This window comes from Procambarus clarkii, chromosome 48 (genome assembly GCF_040958095.1).
Source record: "Procambarus clarkii isolate CNS0578487 chromosome 48, FALCON_Pclarkii_2.0, whole genome shotgun sequence".
Classification (NCBI taxonomy): domain Eukaryota; kingdom Metazoa; phylum Arthropoda; class Malacostraca; order Decapoda; family Cambaridae; genus Procambarus; species Procambarus clarkii.
In genome coordinates, this window is record NC_091197.1 from 4,103,227 (window position 1) to 4,123,299 (window position 20,073).

At 42.7% G+C, this 20,073-nt stretch overlaps 2 protein-coding genes across 2 annotated transcripts in view; both read right to left on the bottom strand.

The window, feature by feature from the left end:
* LOC123764690 (uncharacterized) overlaps window positions 1-20,073 on the bottom strand; it is a 194,851-nt gene that overhangs the window by 165,102 nt on the left and 9,676 nt on the right. The gene's annotated exons all lie outside the window — the stretch shown is intronic.
* On the bottom strand, window positions 15,040-16,047 carry LOC138350983 (uncharacterized). The gene has a single exon (XM_069302449.1). It carries the CDS (start codon window positions 16,045-16,047, stop codon window positions 15,040-15,042), a length of 1,008 nt encoding a protein of 335 aa, XP_069158550.1.

Sequence of the window (20,073 nt, forward strand, 5' to 3'; positions counted from 1 at the left end):
ATTCTGTATCTGGGCACTGTTATCTTTCATATCAGAAAAGAACTTTGCAATATTGAGATACTTAGACATAATATTCTTAGACATACTTATCAAAAAATTTGATTTCAGTTTGTCTTTACTAAACTTTAGGACACTATTTAAAACATTGAAGAGAGATCTTTTAACCTTTGCTCTTCAGATTTGGTGTTGTTTATCTCTTTTAAAAGCTCGAGGTGTAATGTTCAGTACGTGGGAAATACATCAAAATACTCTGAACAACCGCATCTATGAACACTTTTGTATCTCTTACCGCACAGGGTTTTTCCCCTCGGCCAAGCTGCGTCCTCTGCTCTAAGGATCACTATCAAGACACGAACCACTCTCTCACTAACACAGAATTCACTGCTCTGATTATAGACTAATTACTTCAAACGAATAGTGGCCGACAAGCCGACTGATTGCTGTCTCAGTGGAGCCCACTAAGGTAATGATGGTCTTCAGGTAAATAATTAGAATTCGATTATTTTTCCCCTCTCTCTCTCTCTCTCTCTCTCTCTCTCTCTCTCTCTCTCTCTCTCTCTCTCTCTCTCACTCTCTCTCTCACTCTCTCTCTCTCTCTCACTCTCTCTCTCTCTCTCACTCTCTCTCTCACTCTCTCTCTCTCTCTCACTCTCTCTCTCTCTCTCTCACTCTCTCTCTCACTCTCTCTCTCTCTCTCTCTCTCTCTCTCTCTCTCTCTCTCTCTCTCTCTCTCTCTCTCTCTCTCTCTCACTCTCTCTCTCACTCTCTCTCTCTCACTCTCTCTCTGTCTTTCTCTCTCTCTCTCTCTCTCTCTCTCTGTCTTTCTCTCTCTCTCTCTTTCTCACTCTCTCCCTCTCTCACAATTGCTTACTGTTGTCTCAGCTTGCTTGACACTGCACTGTAGAACAACCACTGAAATCTGTTATTGCTGACATATAGATCATCCAGTGAATAATAACGATGACAATATTCTCGTTTTGTGACACGTCATCCCAAATCAACTTTACATCAACTGTAAATCAACTATGTATGTACTTTTCCTAAATAAAGAATTTGAATTTGAATTTTGAATTTGAATTTGAATCTATATCTTTTACCAAATGGTTCAAAGAATAAATGTTTTTTTTTGTAAATTTTCCATGTGATAAACTCACATACAATTTCAAGTCAATATCAGTGAAGTACATGTTTCGAAAAATACATTTAATTGGTAGTAAATTAAAAGGGATTTTTGCAATGCTCTGTGATGACATTTGACCGATGTTAAAAATGATTTATTTATTGCCTCTGATATGTAACATGTCATTTGGAGATTAAGGACATCTGTTTTACGGTCTAAATTATTTAAAGCATCTTCATCTCCAGTTCGGCAATGGGAGAAGAGATACAGCATCTTCATCATCACTTCAACGATGAGAAAAAATATAATTTACAAACATCAATCGCCGTAAGGATGGGTTGGGGTCAGCTAAAGCGTGGACGACCCTAGCCTGTGGATAGGTTGAGATGGTACGCTACTTGGCTGACCCTAACATGAGGATGGGTTGGAATCGACCTCAGCAAGGATGAGCCTAGCCTGAGGATGGTGTTGGAGTCAACCACAGCAACCAAAACACAACCACAACATTCTAACAACATGACCACAACATTGTAACAACATGACCACAACATTGTAACAACATAACCACAAAATTGTAACAACTTAACCACAACACTGCAACCACATAACCACAATGTAACAACAATGTTGTTGCATATGTTGTTACCCTCAACAATGTTGAGATATATCAACATATCCATATCATTGTGATAGATAGGATATCTGGGTAACCTCCAGATGCACACCTTAACTCATGAACGACGATATGCTAAAAATGATATAACTAGGATCCTTCCCTTATCCCTGGGTTAAGACGCACGTCTGGGGATTACTCAGGACACTAGTTCGATCCTCATCCTGCTCCAAAATTGTTAGTGTTGTTACAAGGTTGTGGTTATGTTAAAATGTTGTTACAAGGTTGTGGTTATGTTAAAATGTTGTTACAAGGTTGTGGTTGTTTTTTCAAGGTTGTGGTTATGTTGTTTCAAGGTTGTGGTTATGTTGTTTCAAGGTTGTGGTCATTTGGTCACAATGTTAAGGATATGTTGTTAGATATCAACATATGTTGATATGTTGATATAGATATCAACATATCCTTAACATTGTGACCAAATAACCACAACCTTGTAACAACACTAACAATTTTGGAGCAGGATGAGGATCGAACTAGTGTCCTGAGTAATCCCCAGACGTGCGTCTTAACCCAGGGATAAGGGAAGGATCCTAGTTATATCATTTTTAGCATATCGTCGTTCATGAGTTAAGGTGTGCATCTGGAGGTTACCCAGGACAATCGTTCGATCCCCCCGTCCTACTCCAAGATCATCACGAAGATAGATTACTGTGATAATGTGATTTTCTGTGTTTTTCTGTGATTTTCTGTGATTTTCTGTGATTTTCTATGATTTTCTGTGATTTTCTGTGATTTTATGTGATTTTATGTGATTTTATGTGATTTTATGTGATTTTGTGATTTTCTGTGATTTTCTGTGATCTTCTGTGATTTTCTGTGATTTTATGTGATTTTCTGTAATTTTTGTATGATTTTCTATGATTTTATGTGATTTTATGTGATTTTATGTGATTATCTATGATTTTATGAGATTTTATGTGATTTTGTGTGATGTTACTGTGATTTTCCAGTGTGGAAATGCGGTTCTCTAGAGAGGTTGATCGTCAGTGTTTGATGCTCCGACTGAAGCAGTGGAGCGATCAGTTAGCTCCCATGGCTTTGGGAAGCTGCAGCAGCTGCACCAGTGGCTCAAACACAGCTGTGTATTGAACCCTGGCACTAGCGCCGCTGCCAAACTGGCACTACATCCCGATAACATCTTGACTCGTCAGCAGTTAATTGCTTCGTTACTCACTTGGATGGCTTAATGGTCTTATCCAATCCCTCCCCCCCCCCCACTCACTCTACGATGGTCGCATTAAAGACATGCATTATACACATATTTAATTTGTCGAAACACTATAAATATATCTATCTATAACTGTCTTGGCAATGTTTTAAAACAAATCGACAATACCAGTTTGTCAAGAGGCACGATTGATCAACCACTTTCGCAACCATTTACGTAACCTGTACATCTTTCAACAATCATGGTGGACTTGTTTACATTAATTAAACAGTTTACAAGTTTCGTAACTTCACAACCCAGGGCTATTATCGATATAAACAACCTCATAGAGCTTCGGAACTAATCAGAAACTGTAAACAAAGCCACCACGGTTATTGAAAGATATATAGGTTTCGTAAGTGGCTGGGAAAATGCTTGAGGAATCCTGGACAAGGTTTTCATAATGTAATCAGAGCAAGGCATAAGCTGACTAAAGATTTACTAAGATCATAGACTAAGATGAAATACACAGCAGCTGTTAAGGAGACAGTTCAGAGGAGATCCAAATACATCCTCAGACTATGCTTGTCCAAGCAGCTACCGACTTTAAACACACATTCAGCCATGTTATCAGTTAATACCATTGTATAAACATAATTTTGTCAATAGTTAGGCCTACCTTAGGTTAGGTAAAGCCTAGGCTAGGTAAGCATTTGCTACATAATTACATTAGTTTTGCCGTTTTTTGGGGGTGTGAATATAAAAAATCCGAGCCGCTGCTCTTGTGTGACTCTCGTGTTGGAGGTGGTAGCGAGGAGCTCATGTCTTGTGGCAGGGAAAGGAAAGCTTATACAGGCTGGTGTCAGCACCGTCCACGGCTGGGTTGACGGCAGCACCTGCCACAGGGACGTGTTTTAGTCCTTCTTGTCTGGTATCAGAGAGGCACTTTCCAGGCCTCTGAGAGGAGACATCACAGCCCTCTGAGAGGAGACATCCCAGGCCTCTGAGAGGGGAAATCGCAAGCCTCTGAGAGGAGACGTCCCAGCCCTCTGAGAGGAGACATTCCAGCCCTCTGAGAGGAGACATCACAGCCCTCTGAGAGGAGACATCCCAGGCCTCTGAGAAGAGACATCCCAGGCCTCTGAGAGGAGACATCACAGCCCTCTGAGAGGAGACATCCCAGGCCTCTGAGAGGAGACATCCCAGGCCTCTGAGAGGAGACATCCCACCCCCTATGAGAGGAGACATCCAAAGTCTCTGAGAGGAAACAACTTGTTACTTGTTCTCGCATCATAATAATATAATCACCCAGCTTTTTCTGGTAGGTCTCCCGTCTCTAGTGATTTACTATACACTATGGAGAGTGGCAAGCAGAGTGCTCCTGCACACTCTTTCAGTACTCATGGCGAGATCGCGTCCGGACCAACAGCCTTTCTCACATCCAGATCCAACAGGTGTCTCTTGACCTCCTCTCTCGTAATTTCGAACCCTTCCAAAGCCACCTAGTTTACTGCCACCTCTCTTAACGCACTGACCTCACCGTGTTCTATTGTGAAGACCTCCTGGAACCTTTTGTTTAGTTCTTCACACATCTCTTTGTCATTCTCTGTATACCTGTCCTCGCCTGTTCTACGTTTCATTACCTGTTCTTGCACTGTTGTTTTCCTCCTGATGTGACTGGAGTAGCTTTGGTTCGGTCTTGGCTTTGCTATATCATTTTCATAATCTTTCTCTGCTTCTCTTCTCACACTAGCATACTCATTCCTGGTTCTCTGGTATCTCTCTCTCTGCTTTCTGGTGTTCTGTTATTTAGGAAGTTCCTCCATGCCCTTTTGTTCAGTTCCTTTGCTTCCATACATGCCCTATTAAACCACGGACTCTCCTTTTGGTTCTCGGAATTTTCCTTTAGGGCCGGGATAAACCTGTTTACTGCTTCCTGACACTTTTGGGTGACATAGTCCATCATGTCTTGTACAGACTTAGCTCTGAGGTCTGTGTCCCATGGTAAATCCATTAGGAAACTTCTCATCTATTCATAATTCCCCTTTCGGTGTGCCAGCCTTTTGTTTCCTAGTTCTTTTTGGGGGAGATAAATCGTAGCTTACTTGGATTTAAATCCTTGCTGTGTGTGTGTGTGTGTGAGTGTGTGTGTGTGTGTGTGTGTGTGTGTGTGTGTGTGTGTGTGTATGTGTGTGTGTGTGTGTGTGTGTGTGTGTGTGTGTGTAATAATAGATTCAAAACATGAAGAATTATGATTATTTTTCTGACCATGATTATTGCAATAGTTCAAATTCCTTCACGAAAATGACATCATTTGGAAGGGTCCGGAGAGTCCTTGGGTCCACACAAACTACGCGAAACAAACACGTCATGAGTATGTACAAACTCTACAAAATTATGTACAAATTCTACACAATTATATACAAATGTTTTACACAATTATCCACAAACTCAGCACAATATTACGCAAACTCTACACAATTATTGTAACGATTTACTGAACATCCGCTAACATAAATTTTGAACACAAATTCGGAGTAATTGGTTCAACATAAAAGCAACCAATTACCTATATAGGTAATTGGTTAATAGTCCTAATTATATATATATATTTGTTTACTCCAACAGCTTTTGCTTGGACGGAATAAAGTAATTATATTATGTACGAATATTTTCATGATCTCTGTTAGTAGTAGTAGTAGTAAGAGTGTGTTTGTAATTACTTAAGTAATTACCTAAGTGTAGTTAAAGGATGAGAGGACTGGTCGTGGTGTTCCGTGTGTGTGTGTTTGCGTGTGTATACTCACCTATTTGTACTCACTTAATTGTTCTTGCAGGATCGAGCGTTGACACTTGGATCCCGCCTTTCTAGTCATCGGTTGTTTACAGCAATGACTCCTGCTCCATTTCCCTATCATATCTAGTTTTAAAATTATGAATAGAGTTTGCTTCCACAACCTGCTCCTTAAGTGAATTCCATTTTTCCACTACTCTCACGCTAAAAGAATACTTCCTAACATCTCTGTAACTGATTGACTTTCCAGCTTCTACACATGTCCCCCTCATTCTGTTACTATTACGTGTGAACATTTCATCTATTTCCACTTTGTCAATTCCCCTGAGTATTTTATACGTTCCCATCATATCCCCATTCTCCCTTCTTTTTTCTAGTGTCGTAAGGTTCAGTTCCTTCAGGCGCTCTTCATATTCCATCCCTCCTAACTCTGAGACAAGCCTCGTCACAAACTTCTCAACCTTTTCCAGTTTCCTTGTGTGTTTCTTCAGGTGGGGGACTCCATGATGGTGCGGCTAACTCTAAGGCTGGCCTCACGTAGGCAGTGTAAAGCGCCCTAAATGCCTCCTCACTTAGGTTTCTGAATGATGTTCTAACTTTTGCCAATGTAATGTGTGTTTGTGCGTGTGTGTGTGTGTGTGTGTACTCACCTAGTTGTGCTTGCGCGGCTTGAGCTCTAGCTCTTTGGTCCGGCCTCTCAACCGTCAATCAACTGTCGTACAGATTCCTGAGCCTACTGCGCTATATCATATCTACACTTGAAACTGTGTATGGAATCAGCCTCCACCACATCACTGCCTAATACTTTCCATCTGTTAACTACTCTAACACTGAAAAAGTTATTTTTAACGTCCGTATGGCTCATTTGGGTACTCAGTTTCCACCTGTGTCCCCTTGTTCGCGTACCACCCGTATTCAACAGTTTATCTTTATCTACACTATCAATTCCTCTGAGAATTTTGTAGGTAGTGATCATGTCTTCCCTTACTCTTCTGTGTGTGTGTGTGTGTGTGTGTGTGTGTGTGTGTGTGTGTGTGTGTGTGTGTGTGTGTGTATGTGTGGCTGTTTTTAGATTTCTAATGCAAGAGCAAATAGAGCCGCGGACGTTGATATTGACAGAGACATGAGATCGACAAATTACATAAGAAATGGGTAGTTGGGTAAATAGACCACAATACCATCTTAGTCTTCCATTACCCACTCATAAGGCAGCGGGAGATGGGAGGAGTCGAGGATGCTGTACAGATGAGGAGGGAGGCGAAGACGCCTTACTGACGCGGAGGTTAACGAGGATGCTTATACATCGTTAACGATGTATGGCTATACATCGCGTGCAAGGGATATGTGACAGACTAAGATGGAGTATAAGAACGGAGATGAGAAAACGTTGCCCAACCACTTGAACTAACGGGGATCGAACTCAGACCCTACAAGAAGAAAATCCATCCACGGTAGTTGTCAGCAGAAAGCACTATGCCATTACGATTATATGGAATTTGAAAGGATATGACGATAAGGATTGAGGATAAGACGAAGGAAAGAAATGGTGCCCAAACACTTGGATAATCTGGGATTGAACGCCGAGAAGCGAGACCATCGCTCCACCATCAGCCCAAGTGGTTGGGTGAGCAGAAAAAAAAGTGGATGGAAAAAGTGGATGAAAAGAGCAATCAACTTTCTGTACAACTGATGTGACTTGCTGAGACAGCCATTTTAAAACTACTTTAAGGTCAATTACCGTCAGCGAAACTTTAGCACGATATCGCTTCGACTTCTGCTGTCTGCACTGATCTCATCTCTGGCGTTGGAGTACTGAAGGCGGGTATAATGTATTCACGAAATATTAAATCTCTCGAGTGTCCTCTAGTCAGCCCCGGTAAGCAAACTTTTATCCAACTTCGCATTACTTGATTACATGTAATTGCAAATAGTTTTCGTTCTCGCTGTATCGATAGATACAGCGATAGCAGGCAGCTCGACATCTGCGAGGCACTACACATCAAAAAGTCAACACCAGCAATCAACAGCCAATTAATGCACAACTATATTCTACCTACTTCAAGACTCCGTACCAATATAGAAGCATCAAGAGGAAGTATGGGCCAATAGGCCCTTTGCAGTTACTTCCATTCTTATCCAGTTAATACCCATTGTTCAGTGTTCTGTCTTGTGTTTGTCAAAGTTTGTTCACCTCATCCAAAACTGTTGTACCATATCACTTCACCGAAATGCGAGTATAAATATGGAAGCAAATGGCGTGTTTACAGGTTCCAGTTGTGTTTGTAAACTAAAGTCTTTTAAAACGTAATTACGAAACGCGTTCAGGCGTCGCGTCAGACTAGAAATAAAAATGAATTTTGGAGAATTGATTTTTTTAATTACCATCGACAGTAAAAAGAAACATAAAAAATATTGAGAAAATTCGTGTTAGAATTATTAATCTTACTTTTTCGGTCATATTTAACAATAACATATATATATATATATATATATATATATATATATATATATATATATATATATATATATATATATATATATATATATCTCCAGGGAGCTGTCTACTGTGCGCAGGTTGAGGCGACGTGCTCATTGGTATTCATATTATGGAATATATCATGTTCAGAATTCTCGATTTTCAAGAAAGGTTATTTTTCCAAGTTGGGGAACACGTTTTCTCCCTTAAGGCTGATGTTGCGGTCGCCAATATATAAGTCTTGCGGAAACTTTAAATGAACAATGGTCCAGCGAGCTTCAACGATAACGGTGTAATGTGGCTGGTTTCGACCTAGAGTTTCTTGACAGTCATTAGAGGGTTGGTGTGGGTGTCAGTGCCACAACGCACGAGTGCCAAGGTCACCCCAGGCACTGGATCGACCTGGGCACCCAAGCAATCATGTTTATGCTTTATGCGGGCGCACAAACACACAATGTTGGAATTGATGAATTGATATGGTAGATAAAGAGTTTATTTAGCACAGGGGGCCCACGCACTAGGGGGCTGAGGTGGAAATTTAAGTGCCTAAATGAGCCATAGAGACATTAGAAAGAAATCCTTCATTGTCAGAGTAGTTAACAAATGGAATGTATTAGGAAGTGTTGTAGTGGAGGCTGACCCCATACACAGCTTCCAATGTAGATATGATAGAGCCAAGTAGGCTCAGGAATCTGTACACCAGTTGATTGACGATTGAGAGGCGGGACCATAGAGCTGAAGCCCAACACCCGCAAGCACAACTAGGGAAGTTCCCACAGTGAAGGCAACTTTGAACAGTAACACACCAAAGTGAAAATACACAAGACATTGAATAGTAAACTGAAAAGAAAATTATTGAAAATGGTGCAGTGATTGTTTCTATAACTTGGCTGTTCTATTTGGATGAAAAGGTTGTTAATAACATGCCAACATCTGCATTCATACAGCTGCCCCTAGACTATGTGAAGGATTACATAGTGTGTCGAGAGCTTTAGCACACTATGTAACTTATAATGCACTCAAAGACAAACTTTAAGTGCATTATGAGGTTGTCCTCAAGAACACGTAAGTTAATATATCTTGTCCCCTAACTCCCCTTGCCACTTCGGGGGGGTGGGGGGGGAGGAGGGTATAGGGTGTTTATGTAGCTTCAGGGCACCAATCCCCCAGACACAGGGCATGGCGAGAAGGCGCCCCTAAGCATACCTAATACCCTATCAAACACAAACTAAAACACACATAAATGGCAGATCTCATCACAACCCACAAGAGTTAAGATGATGATAATAACACACAATAATAACATATAATTACATACACAAAATGGAAAATTCTTTTGTATTTCGTTTTTCTTATATGGGACACAGCACACAAAGGGAGCGGTGCACAGTGTATCATTAAAAAGAAGAAGAAAGTAATTACAGTGCTCCAGGTACCTCATATGGTCAGGACGCGCCAACATGAACAACTCTACGGTGATTACAACCATTATTTCACTATCGCGAATTAATGCGGTAATTCTGAATTATTGTGTGCTGGGGCTGAATAACTCGGCCCGTTCTCTTGACTTGTCACAACGTCACTAAAATGATGAACTAAATTGCCCCGAACCTTACTTAACCTAAGGGGCAAATAGGAAAAGGGGCAGCCTGAGGTAATATGAAAATGCTCCTCTGACCTATATAATATTTCGATAGTGACAATGATGAAGATAGTGTGTAGAGAAGACTCGCCCTCCCCCCCTTCCCCTCTCTCTCTCTCTCTCTAGTTTATGTCAAATAAAAGAAAAAATAGCAAAATAAAGTTATGAAGACCTAAATGACACATCAAATCTGATAAAGAAATATGATGAACAGTAAAATACAATTGAGAGATAGGAGATAAGAAAAAAAGGAAAATCAAGGATGAATCACAGGTTAAAATCGTCGTTGATGAGAGATTAGAGATGATGATGATTAGAGATGATGATGATTAGAGATGATGATGATGATTAAAGATCATCTCCTGAAGTGAGGGCTGACGGAGACTTTAAGATCAAGATGCAACACAACGTTTATAAGTGAATGGTAATTGTTAATGGTAAAAGTACCATGATATGGGGGCCTGTATATGTCCTCGTCAGAGTATCACGGTAAAGATCTGAAGGGAACTACCATTGCTGAAGGTCTCTATAGTCATCATGATCAGAGTACCATGGTGCGAGTCTGTTCATGTGTAGCGAATATGGATCCGACTTCATTACACCTCATAACAGTGAGCGAGCTGCAAGCCTGGCTCTCAGATATTACACACACACACACACACACACACACACACACACACACACACACACACACACACACACACACACACACACACACACACACACTAGAGAGACAGTAACCGGGGCTGCAGCTGACCCCCAACATGTCACAGACGGGAATAAGACTTTGCATCAACAGAAGCAAGTCTTGACTACTCTCTGCTGGGCCGATACTTTATGTATTGTTGAAGGGGAACTTGCCAGTCAGGCTTGTTGGGGAGGCTATAAGTTTTAGGAGTGAGAGAGAGAGAGAGAGAGAGAGGGGGGGGGGCTGCACCCCCCATGCTGGGCTTGAAGATTACATGACGCTGCAAAATGAGAACAGGGAAATGTGTTGGACAGTAAAGCAAGGACGTGTTGGACAGTAAAGCAAGGACGTGTTGGACAGTAAAGCAAGAACGTGTTGGACAGTAAAGCAAAGACGTGTTGGACAGTGAAACAAGGGTTGGAGGACTGAAGTATATTTATATGCATTGCCTTGGATGTTATTAAGAAAATATGCACGACTCACTGCCTTAACCAAAACAATGGAAACTCACTGGTATAACCATAACCTGATCAGCCACCGACACGTTGAAAGCTGTGCACGATGAAAGAGCAATACCTGGACCACCGCTGCTGTCAGTAATGTGGCTTTTATCACTGACATTCATCCGAGTATAATTTAGACCCTCGTTAAATGTTTGGTTTCCACACAGGCCACCAATGACAGCATCATCCGCTGCACCATTTAGCATCATGCTACTGTCCCTCTGCCAGCAATCTAGTTTTGATGTCATAGTTGAAACGTGGATATGGAATTCCATTTTCGGAATTTCTTTTTTGAATTTCCACTCTGGCTATTTCCTGCTCGTGTGGTCCTAGTAGCTCTTCCATGTGTTATGTAGTCATACTGGCTTAGGTTTTTTCTTCATATTACATGATAATAATTTAATAATAATTTATTGTGTCGGGAGACAAGAAACAAGTGTGTGTGTGTATACACTATACACAGAAATTACAATAGCGTGATGCATCAAGTGAACAAATCCACAAGGGCCGTGACGAGGGTTCGAACCGTCGTCACGGCCCTTGTGGATTTGTTCAGTTGTGTATATACATGTTTGGCTTACATCGAGGTCTCCCCCTTTTCCCTTGGGTGGAACTACTGAACCTCCTCAGGATGCCCCCTCCCTCCATAACAAACTGGCTAACTCGTGGGTACCTATTTACTGCTAGGTGAACTGGTACATTATGTGATAGGAAATGCACCCAGCCATTTCTGTCCTACTCGGGGATTCGATCCCAGAATTCTTGATTTTGAGTTGATATCTCTTACCTCTTTCAGTGTGTCAGAGTCAACATGGCTTTGTGTTTCTTTCCTCATAACTTTCGATTCTTTCAAGATATGGAGGCATCGACTCTATTTACCGTGTAATATTGCGCATTTGCATTATTAAAAATTTAACTTTTGCTTTTCAAGTATATAGTTTTAGCAAATTTGTATTTAGAATTTACTGGTAATTAAACCAACAAGTGAAATTCTTTCCTGATACCGACAATAAATTCCAGTGAACCTTGTTCGACACTTGCGGATTTTCACTGTGAAATTATGGCCAAGTGAACGTAAAACAGGAGTTTGACACATTGCTTTTGACACTGAAGATATTGTCCAGTGAACCTTGTCTGACATACACTGTTTCTGACACCAAGAGTATAGTCCAGTGCGCCTTGTTTGACACTCGAGTTTTTACACTGAAAATATTGTCCAGCGAACATAGCTTGGCACATACTGTTCGTGACATTGAAAATATCATCCAGTGAACCTAGTATGACAAACATATTGTTTCTGACATTGTGATTATTATCCACTGACCCTTGTTTGACACTCCGTTATGCAATGTTTTTAGCTTTCAAATTTATGCTGCATGATCAACCCAAGTGTGTTTACTGTTATGTGAAGACCCCCAAGTGAGGCTCGTGGTAGAGACTTTCCCCTCACTCAACGATGGGCACTATTGGCCTCCAGTAAACCACATCTTTAATGGTCTAGAGATATAGTGAAAGTAAAAAAATAAAAGCCACCAGTTTACTAGGGTGAACTGAGTCTACATACCAACAGCTATTTACAAGATATACACCACAATAAAGTTAATAATCATTATATAATAAAGTTTACCTCAAGGCACTAGTCACTGCAGCCAGATGTTACTAAGTTAATCAGGTGACAAATGTTAACAACATGGATACACTAGACCACAAGTGAACTGCATCTAAGTTGGGTCAAAGTAGATAAATGTGACGTAATTCAAAAGCAAAGTCACTAAGGATTAATCAAGAATAAAATCTCAAGAGAAGCTTTTGAGAGACTTGTGGGACTCTGAAGAGAGCCCACAAGCACTCAGAGACTGGGCGGTTCACACGTCATTCAAACAAGCACTTCACAGACACCAAAAACAATGCATCGAAATATTAAATGCATAACAAATATAGATATATACAAAAGTATATATATATATATATATATATATATATATATATATATATATATATATATATATATATATATATATATATATACAGAGGATTCAGCTTCTACCTCAAACGCATGTGGTCAGTGATTTGAGTCTCCTATAGCTAAGGTCAAGGAAATATATACACCCACAACGTGTCTAAAAATATAGAGATTACTTTCCAATATATAAATACATGGTGTCCTGTGTACAACTGGTTAATATAGTTATGTCGCCCGGTGTAACTACTGGAAATACTGGGTCATAACACAGTGCTATTTCCATGGCTGCAAAACTCACTCATTTTGTTTGAATTGGAATGAATATACATTCATTCAGAATTTAGCAGTCTCCGTGGTGTAGTGGTAAGACACTCGCCTGGCGTTCCGCGAGCGCTATGTCATGGGTTCGTATCCTGGCCGGGGAGGATTTACTGGGCGCAATTCCTTAACTGTAGCCTCTGTTTAACGCAACAGTAAAATGTGTACTTGGATGAAAAAAACGATTCTTCGCGGCAGGGGATCGTATTCCAGGGACCATAGGATTAAGGACTTGCCCGAAACGCTACGCGTACTAGTGGCTGTACAAGAATGTAACAACTCTTGTATATATCAAAAAAAAAAAAAAAAAAAAAAAAAAAAAAATCATATTTACACTCCCCCTGTCCGTTTGATCATTCATTTCAATGCTCATACACTTGACCAGATGGGTAGAACGGCGCCCTCGCCTCTTTCAGAGTCGGTGTTCGATCCCCAATGATACAAATGCTTATCTTATAGACGTCTAGTATGTATAAATAGATTATAATATTTAAGTGAAGAGGAATTTTATTTAATAAATATGATTCACTTTTGTTCTTGTTTTAAGGTATTTTTACAACAGACATACACACTGTATTAGTTGGCTCGCTTCAAATGTATCGAATATGTTTGGAATCTTTAATCTCAGGAACGTTATTTTGGTTGGTGATTTAACACTATTGAGAACCTATACCCACGCAAACACACACACACACACACACACACACACACACACACACACACACACACACACACACACACACACACACACACACACCACACACACACACACACACACACACACACACAGGGGGCCTCGTAGCCTGGTGGATAGCGCGCAGGACTCGTAATTCTGTGGCGCGGGTTCGATTCCCGCACGAGGCAGAAACAAATGGGCAAAGTTTCTTTCACCCTGAATGCCCCTGTTACCTAGCAGTAAACAGGTACCTGGGAGTTAGTCAGCTGTCACGGGCTGCTTCCTGGGGTGTGTGTGTGTGTGTGGTGTGGTGTGGGAAGAAAAAAAAAAAAAGTAGTAGTTAGTAAACAGTTGATTGACAGTTGAGAGGCGGGCCGAAAGAGCAAAGCTCAACCCTCGCAAACACAACTAGGTGTAACACACAGTTGAGAGCCTGTCAATCAACCCCCTAGTTGATTGACAGTTGAGAGGCGGAACGAAAGAGCCAGTGCTCAACCCCCGCAAGCACAACTAGGTGAGTATTCAGATTCGTGACCTGACCGCCGCCGGGGTCAGACGAGACCAACTGTGCTGTGCGACTGTGTAGGGGGGAGGGAATACTGTGAAGGGTTAATGAAATTTAAACAGTGGAAACTTAACTGTAAATACTTGGAACTGTGAATGAAGAAATTGGAAGCTGAGAACTTTGAAGATGACGTACTGGCAAACATCATCTATTGTGCTGACAGGTAACTGGCTCACTAACAATTCAATTGGCTCACACTAGAGTAACTAGGTCAAGGAGCAGCATAGAGGAACTCACTGGGAGGAGAAGATTGGATTATAGAGAGAGCTATGAGGGACTGGGGAAGAGTGGGGATAAACTTTGGGTTGAGGAGACAATCTTAGAACAGAAAAAGTACTTGGGAATGGGAATGTGAGACGACCAAACAGAAGCAGTGAATAGACTGACATTATAAAGGCTAAATTAGCAAGATGGAAACATTGTGAGGTTCAGCCATTCAAAGATTGGAAAGAAGAGTAACTACCTTAGAATCAGTCATAGCCTTGACATAATCCAGGACACCGCGGCAGTAGAGGTAGGGTCAACCACAGGGCCAGCAGAGGTGGGGTCAACCACAGGGCCAGCAGAGGTGGGGTCAACCACAGGGCCAGCAGAGGTGGGGTCAACCACAGGGCCAGCAGAGGTGGGGTCAACCACAGGGCCAGCAGAGGTGGGGTCAACCACAGGGCCAGCAGAGGTGGGGTCAACCACAGGGGCAGCAGAGGTGGGGTCAACCACAGGGGCAGCAGAGGTGGGGTCAACCACAGGGCCAGCAGAGGTGGGGTCAACCACAGGGCCAGCAGAGGTGGGGTCAACCACAGGGCCAGCAGAGGTGGGGTCAACCACAGGGCCAGCAGAGGTGGGGTCAACCACAGGGCCTGCAGAGGTGGGGTCAACCACAGGGCCAGCAGAGGTGGGGTCAACCACAGGGGCAGCAGAGGTAGAGTCAACCACAGGGCCAGCAGAGGTGGGGTCAACCACAGGGCCAGCAGAGGTGGGGTCAACCACAGGGCCAGCAGAGGTAGAGTCAACCACAGGCACAGCAGAGGTAGTGTCAACCACAGGGCCAGCAGAGGTAGAGTCAACCACAGGGCCAGCAGAGGTAGAGTCAACCACAGGGCCAGCAGAGGTAGAGTCAACCACAGGGCCAGCAGAGGTGGGGTCAACCACAGGGGCAGCAGAGGTAGTGTCAACCACATGGGCAGCAAAGGTAGAGTCAACCACAGGGGCAGCAGAGGTAGTGTCAACCACAGAGGCAGTAGAGGTAGAGTCAACCACAGAGCCAGCAGAGGTAGAGTCAACCACAGGGCCAGCAGAGGTGGGGTCAACCACAGGGCCAGCAGAGGTGGGGTCAACCACAGGGGCAGCAGAGGTAGAATCAACCACAGGGGCAGCAGAGGTGGGGTCAACCACAGGGGCAGCAGAGGTGGGGTCAACCACAGGGGTACCGAACAAGCTGGGGACGGATGGGGAGGCGAGAATATAAAATAACGTCAGCCTCATACTCTACTGAGGCCAATGTCACAACATCCTTCAGAAACCTGAATAAGGATTCTTTTAAATCACTGTAAACCGCCTTTGGGAGACCAGTCTCAGAGTATGCCGCCCCATCTTGGAACCCCCCTCCCCCTCATCTAAAATTACACATAAGAAAACTCGAAAAAGTGCAGAGGTTTTCATCGAGATTCGCCCCAGAGCTGCTAGGGATGAGGTACGAAGAGAGACTGAAGGAACTAAACCTGATGACGTTAGAAAGGAAGGAGAGGTAGGACATGATACAGATGTATAAAATAATTACAGGGATTGATAGGGTGGAAACAGAGATACTGTTTACAATGAATATCAACAGAACAAGGGGGACACGGATGGAAGTTTGAGACTCAGATGTGTAATTGGGATGTAATATAAAGGGTTCCTTTAGCGTAAGAGTAGTGAGTAAACGGAATGACTTAAAGGAGCAGGTTGTAGAGGCAAACTTTATTCATAACTTTAAAAACATGTATGATTGTGAAATAGGCCATGAGTCATTGCATTGGACAAGCAGCGGTTAGAAAAGCTGGGTCGAAGAGCTAGAGCTCAATCATGCATGCACAAATAGGCGAGTACAGATAGGTGAGTACACACACACACACACGCACTCACACACACACACACACACACACACACACACACACACACACACACACACACACACACACACACACACACACACACGCACGCACGCACACATACGCAATTACGCCAACCATGAACAAAGAAAGACAGCGAGATCCTCGCTATTAAGCTCTCAAATCTGTTCCTGAAAACGACGGCATAACGCTACGAATTTCGTGAGTTTTTAATCAGACATTTGCTAAACTTTCGCAAAGAAATATACAGCAGAAAAGTTGCGTCATTATGAGCCTGGTTCGGAGGACAGAGAGAAGAGAGGTTCAAGTTTTGCGTCGCCCGGGTCTTCATCTCCCGTGAAGGATGCAGATAAGTTCCTTGAAGCACTTCTGTCATTCTGATTTTCGTTGAAGAGTATAAGGCTCATTATTTTTCTTTTATAGGGACATCAGAAATGAGATTTTCCGTATGGAGGAGGATCAGAATAGCGGTTTTCCTTATCAAGTGAGATCAGAAATGAGATTTTCCGTATGGAGGATGATCAGAATAGCGGTTTTCCTTATCAAGTGAGATCAGAAATTAGATTTTCCGTATGGAGGAGGATCAGAATAGCGGTTTTCCTTATCAAGTGAGATCAGAAATGAGGTTTTCCGTGTCTATGGAAATCAAAATCGAGCTTTTCCTAATCTCTTGCGATCAGAAACGATGTCTTCTGTGTCTAGGGAGGCCAGAAGCGAGGTTAATCTATGCAGGCCTGAAACATAGTTGTTTTGTTAACACGAAAGTCACAGTAATATCTCAAGCATAAACTTACGATCTGACAGCAGGACTGGGTTTCCTCTGTTCCCAAAGGGAGAAAGGTTTGTTGTGTTGTTCGACTTTAAACATGACAGCAGCGGCGAGCGCCTCCACCGTGCGTCAGTAAGCTGGTCCCTCTGGTGGTGGGGGGAGGTGGAGCCCATGGTGCTGGGGGGAGCCCATGGTGCTGGGGGGAGCCCATGGTGCTGGGGGGAGCCCATGGTGCTGGGGGGAGCCCATGGTGCTGGGGGGAGCCCATGGTGCTGGGGGGGAGCCCATGGTGCTGGGGGGGGAGCCCATGGTGCTGGGGGAAGCCCATGGTGCTGGGGGGAGCCCATGGTGCTGGGGGGAGCCCATGGTGCTGGGGGGAGCCCATGGTGCTGGGGGGGAGCCCATGGTGCTGGGGGGAGCCCATGGTGCTGGGGGGGAGCCCATGGTGCTGGGGGGAGCCCATGGTGCTGGGGATACAACTTTGTTGAGGTTCTGTTATACGGTGAAATAATTTTTTTACGTCAATTTTGTTATCGTGATGCTGAAATTTTAACCTAGAATTTACAATGATTTTACAACTTTGTTTGTGTATATGTCGTCTATCCCAGGTTGGAGGCCAGGTGTCTGGTGCTAGACTCACCCAACTTTGCAAGGTGATTGGTCTGGGGAACGGGACGGACAGTGGCTGGTTTTTACTGGTCCTATTGGGCCTATAAAGAGGAGAGTCGGGCATGATAGCTGCCCCATCCTACTTATTCGGCAGAAGGCAGCTGGCGGAATCCTTAGATTTCTTTGCTTTTCTGTGACAGAGAGGGAAAATAGAGGAGAGGAGAGGAGAGGAGAAGGAAGTTGGGGGGGGGGCAGGGGGGATCTTTAGATAGAATGAAAAAGAGGGGGGATTGGGGAAGGAAAAGGGAGAGAGGGGGGATTGGGGAAGGAAAAGGGAGAGAGGGGCAGATTGGGAGAGAGGGAAGTGGAGGGGGAGATTGGGAGACATGGGAGGAAAGGGAGAGGATGGATGTTGGGGAAGATTGGGGGGAGAAAGATGGCGAGAAGAGAGATTGGGAGAGGGGGATAAAGTTAGAGAGAGGAAAGGAGGGGAGATAAGGAAACTTAGATGAGAGTGGAGAGAGAGAGACCTGGACACAACCTGGTACCCCTCTTAGTATCTATGTAAAACAGAATGTCTATTTCATATAGACATTCTAAATGTCCTAACCAGTCCAAGGTTAGATGCCTTGGGACTTCACTTGGGACTAACCTCTCACAACTTTGCATCATGACTGGCAGTTGTATCGTTAATGCCATAGATAATTAATCTTAATATAACCCTGTATAAATTATGTATAACCGTGTATACCTATGCACAATCTATGTATAATCCGTGTATAACTTTTGCACAATCTCTGTATAACCTGTGTATTATTTTGCACAGTCTTTGAATAACCCGTGAATAACCTATGCACAATATGTGGAAAGCTCGTATATAAAATCTTCGTATAAAACGTGTATAATATCTATGCAATCCGTGTACAACAGTTGCACAACAGTTGCACTACAGAGACAAATCCAAAGCAGTCAAGGTATCATTATACCAGTCGATTACTGCATATGCGTCGGAGCCCAGGAGCTGGAAATCGTTCTAGGTGTGTGGCACAGATGCTCACATAGGCTTATGCCTTCTCAATTTACGTTTTACTTTATTCACGGCATTAATATGCAGAGTAAGTGTGAGAATTTTCCTTATTGGGATGTACCAATTTTTGTGGTACCTTACTGGGATGTTTCATCCCTTGTGTTACCTTACTGGGATACACAAATTCTTGTAATACGTTACTGGGATATCCCAACCCTTGTGGTAACTTACTGAGATGTTTCAACCCTTGTGTTACCTTACTGGGATGTCCCAATCCTAGTGGTACCTTACTGGGATGTCCCAACCCTTCTAGTACCTTACTGGGATATCCCAACCCCTTGTGGTACCTTACTGGGATGTCCCAACCCTTGTGGTACCTTACTGGGATGTCCCAACCCTTGTGGTACCTTACTGGGATATCCCAACCCCTTGTGGTACCTTACTGGGATACAATTTAGCTATTACGCCTGGTCAATTCAGAGGTCTTGCCAAAGTCCATCTGTTTTAGTGACTTCTCGAATAAGATTCGAAAGTTTTAATTGATCCTATTTTGAAAAAGACAAATCTTCACACACACACACACACACACACACACACACACACACACACACATATATATATATATATATATATATATATATATATATATATATATATATATATATATGTCGTACCTAGTAGCCAGAACTCACTTCTCAGCCTACTATTCAAGGCCCGATTTGCCTAATAAGCCAAGTTTTCCTGAATTATTATATTTACTATAATTTTTTTCTTATGAAATGATAAAGCAACCCTTTTCTCTATGTATGAGGTCAATTTGTTTTATTGGAGTTAAAATTAACGTAGATATATGACCGAACCTAACCAACCCTACCTAACCTAACCTAACCTATATTTATAGGTAAGGTTAGGTTAGGTAGCCAAAAAAAGCTAGGTTAGGTTAGGTTAGGTAGGTTAGGTAGACGAAAAAACATTAATTCATGAAAACTTGGCTT